Source organism: Drosophila mauritiana, chromosome 3R (genome assembly GCF_004382145.1).
Source record: "Drosophila mauritiana strain mau12 chromosome 3R, ASM438214v1, whole genome shotgun sequence".
Taxonomy (NCBI): Eukaryota; Metazoa; Arthropoda; class Insecta; order Diptera; family Drosophilidae; genus Drosophila; species Drosophila mauritiana.
This window is the reverse complement of record NC_046670.1, coordinates 24344200-24354121: the sequence shown is the minus strand read 5'-3', so window position 1 is coordinate 24354121 and position 9922 is coordinate 24344200. Positions and strand designations below refer to the sequence as shown.

The following is a 9922-nucleotide window of genomic DNA, read 5'->3' as shown; positions in this document are numbered from 1 at the left end:
CCCTTATAAATGTCTTTGAAGTATCCTAGCAGCACTGTAAACTATTCAGCATTTTCAGATATTTATATGACACGTGCGTCGAAATATTCTAAATAGTGTTCACAGCTAATCCAGTTGAATAATGCAGCTGCAATAAAAGGCTAATGCGCAGTGCATCGGTATTTAAAATGTTTCCAAAACTATTTCAACTTCATTAAATACTTGCGTATAGCTAATGCACACGACTGCAAAATGGCAAAAATAAATGCCAACTGGCAAAAGTATTCGCATAATTAATTGCACGGCACAGTTTGTTTATAGATTTTATTTTGGTTTTACGCATTTAACGTGGAGGTATATGCATAAAAAAAAAAACAATTCACATTGCATCGCATTCATTAAATTTGCATATAACTTTTAAGCATATTTGAAACATTCTGTGCACATGATTCATTGGTCTGATAGCCCGAAATTTAAATAGAAAATTAAATTGCCGTTGGGTTTCAACTAATTTGCACCCCGACAATATCAGTGGGCAAAAATAAACAACAGCTGGTGCTTTTGCCATTTCGGTCCACTATCGCATATAATAATAATACAAAAAATACATTCGAAAGAGTTCAAAATTGGAATAAACCATAAACTCACTATTGAACATATCTGGCAGATATATTATTTATAAGTTGGTAAATTACCAGAGGAACTGAGCGTTAATTAATACTGACCAGAACACGAATTGCAAGAGGATGCGACCGAAATTTATCTGAATTAATTTTGCATACCTTTACACCACACAAAAATCGAGATGGAGAGCACATTTCTAACTGGTAAATATTTGCGAAATCAATTCAATTTCGCGCATGAATTTATATGGCTTTTACAAATATTTTAATTAACTGCCAAATGTAATAATTGCCAAATGAGTTCGGCCAAAAACATTTTGGCCCTGACAGCTGCTGCTGCCGGGAAGTTTAGTATTTTTGTATTTTTATTTTAATTAAATCCACGTCGCGGCTTGCCGGTGGTGGTTAACCCACAAAAAGATAAGCCCCAAGCTGGCGCTGACATTAATCATTTTACCTTTCAAATGCATTCTCATTACGCGCCAGCCAAATTGAAACTTGGCCCGATGCAAAAGGGAATCGCAACTCTGAGCTTTCCCCCGGGGGCTGCGGCTCATTAATAACCGACAGGATGGCATAATTCTTTGTCTTCGCCCGATATTTATGTATATATATGTATCCTTTTATTCTTGGCTTTACCTTTCCGTCGCCTCGGGGGTTTCCATGGAAAATAAAGATGCCAGACCCGCCGAGATGTAACTGTATTTAGACGGAATGTACCGGAGAAGTGCTAAGCTCGGGCCAGATAAATATTGACCAACTAACGACTGACTTAGCCACATCCCAACTTTTCCAATTAAATCTGGCGAAAGTTCGTTCACTCCGTGTGCTGCTACTGCTGTAGCGTGTAGTAAGCAAGCAAAGTTCTAATGAGTTTATTAATCAGCGATAAATTTGGCCAGCATATGCAAGCCAAAGACTCCTCCTGGCCAAGTTGTCATAATTTCCAATCAGAGCAGAGTGTCCCATGTTTTTGCGTATCAGCTAACCAAATCAACATCTGCCTTAAGGCCAAGGACGAAGATTGTAATGCCCAAAAGCCATATACCGAAAGAATGGACTGGCTTCTAAGGCTAATTAATGTGTAAAGTGTCAATTAATCAATCAGTCCGCCGATCAATCCTGTCGGCCGGCTCAATGTAAGCCCAATCCCGCCACATTTCCCATTTCGACCATGAGCCATGAGTGACAGGATAAACTCAACAAGCTGTCGGAGCTGGCCAAGCTGAATGAACTGGCTGGCGACAATGGCTCCACGGGCGACGACATCGCAAACATCAGCCCAGCGAATGTGGTTTGGATGGCTGGAAGGGTAAGAAAAAAGCTAGGCAAAACGGGATCCAAATATCTCATTTAATCAGTCGTTTCCAGGCAACCGTCCTTTTGACCCGCCAAAGTGGGAGTGTCGAGGTGCGGGCCAAAAGGCAAATGCCAGCTAATTATTATGACAAATATCAAACATCCGGTCGGCTGAGGGCGCGACAAGTTCTGTGTCAAAGGCTTAACAGCTTAATGAGAAATGAATTGAATTCATTTCAATTAATAGCATGTAAAGTGATCGAATGAAACTCGAGAAATATCATAAGCTTAAAATTTAGATTGTAATTGAATACCGTAAGACATACACACAATGAATTTAGTTACACGTTCCAAAAATATACTAAGCCTCAGTTTCTGCGGCTGCCAAAGTGCTTCGAGTATTGCTGGCTCTATTTCGTCCTGGCCTTTCCATCGTGGTGTTGGCCAAGAAGATCTTGGCCAAACATATACCTAATAGTAGCATGAGGATCACGGCATGGGTTAGTAAGATCTGATCCAGACACATGCGAACTGTTCTCCAAGATCCCCGATTACGGATAAAGTAATACTTGTAGAGGCCCATGGCATTGCTGATCACAAAAACGCAGATTAGAATTGATCTGGCGTTTTTCCGGACAAATGGAACCATAGCATATAGAGCGCATATGAAAATCATTGATGGTATAAAGACCTTCAGCATTACAAGACTGCCGGCTATGTAAAGGGAAAAATGCGGATAAAATAGTCGAGCGGTTGTCGATTTGAACAAAAATGAGGATAGCCAATGTCCAGCCAGGAAGAAGGCTACGTAGAAATAGAGGAGAATCATATATCCATAACGATAAAATCCTTTTAGGTTCTGAAGAGAAGTGCGTTCGTCTTTCGCATCTTGAATTTCTTTGGTTTCCTTGGATTCCTCATAAACCTGGAGGCCGAATATAAATTCAGTTATCACGACTTGGAAGTTCAAGCAGCCCCAAGAATTGGTCAGCAGACTGAGAACAGTAATCATGTTGATGGTAATAAGTTCCAATCTTTTCCTGGCCTCTGGCAGAGATTTCGCAAAATACACAATCGAGAGAAAGGCAAAGAAAAGGAATGACCAAGTGACTACATAGACATAGGACGATACGGAGTCATAGAACTTATATTGATAAACTCCAAAGGCTCCGACCACCAGCGCTACTGAATTGAAGGTCCAGACTCGGGGATCATGTCGATGTCCTAGGATCAAAGGACGAATAATAGCCAAAACCATGCTTATATAAAGAACATGGTAACCTTTTACGGGTATAGTCCTCAGTCCCTTTGTAGTACGTTGCTCCATAAATAGTATGGCAGTTACTATTAAAGCCAGCGAAAGCCAAATGAATAGTTTGATGGATGGCTTTCGGAGGGCTCGGCGGTTGTTAAGGAGTACGGAAATTCCATATAGCACCCATAGGTGCCTAATAATGAAGGTCATCCACATTATTAGGACAGCGGGCACCAGTATAAAGCCAAAATTCCATAACGGATGATATATCCAATAGCCTTTCACAGGACGTTCAGCCTGAGCCATGATCAACATTCCAACCGGTAGAATCAAATAAAATATTGTGATATGCGGCACCTTTTGCAGTTCCATAATGGGAATTAGTAAAATACCGATCATGGCTAATATCAGGGTGGAAATGGTCATAAATCCCCTTCTTTGCGTCTTTTCCTTTTTGCATAATCTGGTCAGCTGTAGGAGGAGGCAGTAGAACCAAATCAAGTAGGACAATGAATTGGCCACAATCAATGGAGTTTGATAATACTGGTGGTAGTACGCCAAACATTTCATTGCCAGTTTTCCATACTCCTCACAAACCTCCATTGCATCCGTTAAATTCCCCTCCGATTTTAGGAAATCAAATTGTGCTGCATACTGATCTATTACGCCCGAGTGGAGTTCCTCAAACTTTGGCAGCCACTTGTAAAACATCGCTTTTTCATGACGTCTTATGAGAATTTCAGCTTGCGACAAAAGTTGCAAGACGTTGAGATGTAAAGCCAACGCTTGATACTCATCACTCACGTTGAGATAACCCACGGGCATAAGGGCTAGATTGTTCTTTGGCGGTGGAAGCCCAATTAAAGATGACATCAGTGGCGCCAGTTGGGTCTGATCCACCTGGGATATATTGGGTTTTTCGGGGAAGTTGGCTTCAGCATCGATTTCATCTCGCTTTACACCAGCTCCCCACATAAACAAGGGTGTTTCTATTTCCAAGGAGGTACCACTACCGTGTGTTCCTGAAAAATACTATATGATTAAAGTATAATTTGATACTTACATAGTTACCTTCATTATTCATGCCATGATCGGATGTCATCAGATAAGCCGTTCTACTATCATTGAAGACGCGTTCGAAGAGCTCATACGTATTCCTAATACCACGCTGTGTATTCTGAAGCTTTTGGAAGAACCTCTTACTTAGTGGTCTGAACCGATGAGCAGCTATATCCATGTCGGCCAAATAGACAAAGAACACAGCCGTCTTGTAGTTGCTCCATTCTCGAACATTGTCGCCGTTCCTCAAGAAATTCTCCACCTTATCGAAGGCCCATTTGTCGCAAGTCAGCTTTTCTGGCAGGTCCCTTTCCATGTATGAATCAAATCTCAATGGGGCACCACCATGCGACAGTTCCACGAAGTAACTGACAATGTACTTGTGTGCCCAGCCGATCATATTTCTGCTGCGATTGAAGACGGTATCAAAATCGTCGGGATTGTAGCGCAAGTTGATCAAAGAAGCAGCCGGATCTTCATTGAAGCCGGCAAATATGGCTATGTGTCCAGGTCGTGTCATTGTCGGCGCACAAGTGCGGGATATTCCAATTCGTCCTTGCTTCCGGTATATGTCCTTCAGATCCGGAACATCGCTGCCATTGTTCGCCAGAAAGGTGGCCGCTCGCAGACCATCGGTCACAAATACCACCAATCGATCCGCTGGAGGTTCTAGGCCCATTTCGCGCATCGTCTTTTGCGGCACGAGATTGGGCAGTAGATTGGGTTGGAAGTATGTGTTCAAGATGGCGCCCATCAACAAGATGTGCACCACAAGTGCCTGAAGCATCCACATTGTCGGAAGTAACAACTGTTAAAATATAAGAAAATTGTTAAACTATCAGAGTGGAGGTGTGACGTATTCCTGACCAGCTGCTGTTTAATTTTGGCCAGAAATTACTATTCTAGCCAAAGAATCAGGAGATCTTGTGTTTATAATCAACCAAAAAAAACCAAGTATATGCGGGACTATGTCACAGATGCCATATTAGAAATTAAAATTAATGTACATTTTTATTATTTAATAATTTTAAGCGATATGCGACTATATAACTGTGCACATAAACTGAACAGATCTGTTGTCGTCGCCCCACCATCGGTTAGTTGTCCTTTTCCCCTACTATCTGTCACGGTTAGGACTCTTTTTTTTATGGATGCCATAACTCTGCGGCCTTGTCAAGCAATTTCAATTTGCCGCTTGATTTGTGAGCTGGCGCCTGGACGCGCTGCCTTGGGCGCCAAATGCTGCATGTTGCCGCCTTGATTTACGCGCCTGCAATTTAAATGAGCTGCAAATTGCTGCAGCGCCAGCGGATCCATGGGTCTTGGGGCAGCTTAAGTCTTTAAGGGTTTTGTCAATCTGGGCGAGGTCGCGACAATTAATTGCCTCGTATAAATCGTGTCTCTTGCTACTTTTTGCCCATCAGCCCTTTTTGTCGCTTGACTAATTCACGTAGACAATTCAGGTGCTCCAAGATGTACTTTTGATGCTCATTTCGCTGGATTGCTAGTTAGACCAGAAGGCTTAAAGCCCAGCCATTTGTCAGGCCAAGTCGAGTTGTGCTCTGACAGTTGTAAGCCAGTCGACAAATAGCTGGCCGGATGACTGAATGGCCAGCTAACAGTTTCGTCTGGCAATTAAAGGCCTGTTTTGCGTCTGGCAATGGGCTAATTTAACAGCGAACAAGAGTTGGGCGTTTTATGGCCAACAGTCGCGTGTTTGAAGCGATTGAGAAATGCCATTGAGTAATTGGGCAGAGCAGCATCGTTTTTCGCAAAGAGATGGCAAACCAATCTCAGACCCATTCTCTTCAGGACGTGGCTCAAAGCGCAGGCGCTCTCTTAGCCAACTACTACTATCCATCGGTTTTGGGTCAGCAACATGTTGGCCAACGACGGGGAATGAATGTGGGTTATTGTGGTAAGTGGGTCGGCTCCTGTTCGACCCGTTCCCGTTCCCCTTGCAAGGGGGCCAAGGCCTTGGCCGCAAATGAAACGAATTGTGGCACAGCCTTTGGCAACATTTGTTGCCACACCGACCGGCACTTGGAGCAGCAGCAGCAGCATCATCATCACCATCACCAGGAAGCGAATAAAATGCCAAATGTTTGCGGCATAAGGCTGTTGAACTCGGCCGGCTTTCGTTTGGGAATATTTGCCCCATGCTAAACCAAGTCAAGGGCTCTCCACATTGCATTTGTGCCTGGAGTGTCCAGTCAATGAATTGCGAATTAATCTAGATAAATATTGGCAGGTCGCAGGCGGAGAAAAATATGTCTTGTGGGCTTAAAGGATCAAATTGATCGTGTTTTTGCTTATATGATAAAAGATTCTAGGCTTAAGGAATAGATTTTGGAGAATTTAGGAAACTTGATAAGTATACGAAAGTATATATTAGTTGTATGCCTTCACATTGAAATACAAGTCCGTAATCACAAACCCTATAGATTTTATAGCCAAGCATAAGCTTAACTTCATTGGTTTTCTCTCTGTGCATCACTCATATTCGTAAACACTTGAATATGTCAGCTAAAAAAAAAAATTGATAATTGCTTAGCCCAGCACTTCAAATGCAATATCAAGCAAATCAATTACGTCAGCCGTCTATCCTCCGAATTCCCGAAATGTGTGTGGGCGTTTGAAGAGCTAACCCCATTTAAATTCAGCTGCGTTTTGTGTTGACAAAACTTATCAACAATTCAATTTCAATAAAAAGTCGTGAGTTCTGGCCCGCTTCGCATATTGTTCGATGCATTTTTTAACACGAAATATTAGGGTCTGTGCGAGCAGGTGCGTCGACTTGGGGGGATCGTTGGAACGCAAAATATGCGACGTTCTGACAACTCCCCTTGAGTTACTACGCCCCTGGGCAGCCCTATGTGTGAGTGTGAGTGTGTGTGCATGTGTGTGACTGCTGAATTTTGGCATTTGAATTGTCACATCTGGTTCATGGCTTCGAACTCATCCATCAAATGCAGCCCGGCTGCTCCATGGCTCCCCATATAACACCCCTTCGCCCATAACCACCGCTCATCCTGTCATCCTGCATGCCAATGCAATCATTTTTATTGTGTGTGCGCCTCTGCCTGTGTGCCTGTGTGCGTGTCTCTCTGCGGCCGTGCATGTGTTGGTGTATCTGTGAAATAGCGCGCATAACCACAGCGACAAAACCAATACACGGCCAGAGGCGAACCTCCATTTTTTCTTACCCCAAACACACATGCACACAATGATACACATGCATCTGCCTAACGAGAGCCTGACAATGCGATTTTCTACGCCAGAGTATCTGTGTGTGGTGGGTGTGGTGTAAGTGTGTGCGTGCGTGCAGGCGCACGGCTATTGAAAGGCAAACACAATGAGAATATAATTTACGAGTCGGACCAAAATTCAGCTTTTTAATGGCTGACCTTTGTCACGAAATCGCATTGCACTTGATGGCGCCGGTTATTGGATGTATAAGCAATCAACCGTTCGCCCACTTTTTAATTACTTAAAAATATTTCATCATCAGAAAAATGTGTTTGCTATTTTTAGATGCCCAGCCTGTCCTAAGCCTAAACTTAGCAAACTGAAAAGGTCAAGTCAGTCGGCAAAGCGCCATAAATAAAGTTGTATAAATTGTTTGGACAATCAGTTTTTTGAACCCAAAAATCTGTGTAGACCGACATTCGACCGATATCTTGCGTGCGTTGGCTTCTGCTTATGTGCATCGATTTAGCCATTATTCTAACAAGCTCTTAACAGTCTAACGACGAGACAGGAAGCCTTTACATAACAATCAGCCCAAAGTCTCGTTGTGGCCAGGAGAAGCTGGAGAAGTGGAAGCAGAAGCTTACTTGACACTCGGCCCCTCAAGTAGGTCAACAATTCGATGATGATTTTTCGGGAACAAAGCCATTGCTGGCATTTAAATTTTAAAGTTTAAATCCGGCCAAAGCCAACGGCAACGGCGACTGCAGGGCAAACAAACTGAGTGCGTTTGGTGTGAGGTCAGTTTCTGGCTTTGGTTTTTCAATAAAAGCAGATTTATGCATTGTGCTATGCCGAATTAAATGCGCTTTTGTTGCAGAATCACAAACACCGAGAGGACCATACAAATTGTTGAACAAAAATGTAGCAGCACTCAATTGAGTTTAATTGCTGGCTGTGCGTGCTGCAGCAACGCAACCGAAATAAACCAAATTATGTTCGGAGTTCACACACATGCAATTGGTGTCCTTTCACAAATTTATTTGGCATTAAAAGCAAGCTAAAAATTAAATAAATGATTTTTCAAACCCACGAACTATGAACTCGGCGTGCTATTATTTATTAAGTCTGGCTGTATATTATAACTATAGGGTTGTGCTATTTTCGGCATTGTGAGAGCTTATTATTTAGTTAGAGCTGTGCGATGCCCTCGTTGCAAATTTAATTGGTTATTTCGCATAAACAAGTCGCGAAAGTTTGCCGAAAAATGTCTTCAAACATTTTGCTCAGGAGCTTGTCAAGCCTTTGAGCGGCAAAATTAAATAGCAAAGCAAAGTGCACTGCTTGCTTTTAACATTCCTTTTCCCTTTTCGATATTTTTTTTATAGTTCTTGTACTCTATTTATTTTTTTTCCAACAGCAGCAGCAGCAGCAAACAAGCCGTGGCTGGCAGAGCCATAAGGCACAGCTTCCTCTTTTGGCCTGTCAGTGGCATGTGCGGAGACACGCCCCCTCCGGCAGCGCCGCCCCCGCACCCGCAGCTGCCCCGTGTGGCATGTGCAAAAGTAAAAACGAAGTTGGGCAAAACTTTTTAATATGCTTGCGAAATTTTATCAAAACTACAAAATTGCAGTAAAGTGCCAAGTGCCTGGGCACTGGGAGCTGCAGGAGCAGCGTCACCGAAAACCTAGGCGCTGCACTTCAAATAAACTCCGGATCAATTCAAAAACGTTCCACTTTGAAGTTGATATTCTATAGATTAAACTTATGAAAAAATAATAATAATATATATATAGTCATAGAAGATTACACTTAACTGAAATAATATTCCAGAGCTGCTTAAGTAAGGATCTGAGGTAGATAATATCCACAAAACATATATTTCAAAATGTATAGGTTAATATCGGATTTCAAAATCTAAGATATTATTCTCTGTGCTCTGGCTTTGGTGTTGCCACTGCTGATTTTGGCTGTGGCAGTGGCGATGGCGATGGCAAAAGGACGACGATGCAGTCAAGCTCATGGAGTTGGCCAAACAAAACACAGTCAAGCGAAACCTTCAACTCAATTTGGCAATCGCATTTCTTGCTCTACTTCCGCCTATTCAACTTGACTCGATTTGCGTGCCGGCGACTGTCCCCCTTCGCCCCACGCCCCACCACCTCTTTTTTAGCCTTCTATGTGTGAGTGCCCCCAGCTACTACCACCACCCACCCCCACCTTGCTGCACCAACACACCCATGCTCCTGCGACCGCCTTTATGTGTGTTTAAGTGGCAATGCAAATGGCAACATTTTGGCGAGCACTTCACTCTTTGCCACTGACAGTAACATGACATCTTTCTCCCTTCCTTTTTTTATATTTTTTTTTTGTTGCCAACTTTTTGTGCTAAATTTAATTGCAATGAAAATGTTCACTGCACTTTTGCAAAAGCCAACCCGGCAAAATGCTCCTCCGACAGTCGTTGGGGTTACATATTGAGGGTCCTGTACATGCGTATACGAGTACACATGTGTAT

The 9922-nt window shown here is 42.8% G+C and overlaps 1 protein-coding gene across 1 annotated transcript; it reads right to left on the bottom strand.

Annotated features, from left to right (window-relative positions):
* Positions 1 to 2184: 2184 nt before the first annotated feature.
* Positions 2185 to 5069, bottom strand: LOC117145494 (GPI ethanolamine phosphate transferase 1). The gene is made up of 2 exons (XM_033311172.1): positions 4228 to 5069; positions 2185 to 4178 (listed from the first exon to the last, which is right to left on the bottom strand). The coding sequence occupies exons 1-2, from the start codon at positions 5006 to 5008 to the stop codon at positions 2263 to 2265; spliced, it is 2697 nt and encodes an 898-aa protein (XP_033167063.1). The 5' UTR covers positions 5009 to 5069; the 3' UTR covers positions 2185 to 2262.
* Between the last annotated feature and the right edge of the window lie 4853 nt (positions 5070 to 9922).

Coding starts and splice junctions, on each gene's coding strand:
- LOC117145494 (XM_033311172.1), bottom strand. CDS start 5,008: ATGTGGATGCTTCAGGCACTTGTGGTGCACATCTTGTTGATGGGCGCC. Junction 4,179..4,227: donor TCATGGCATGAATAATGAAG/GTAACTATGTAA, acceptor AGTATTTTTCAG/GAACACACGGTAGTGGTACC.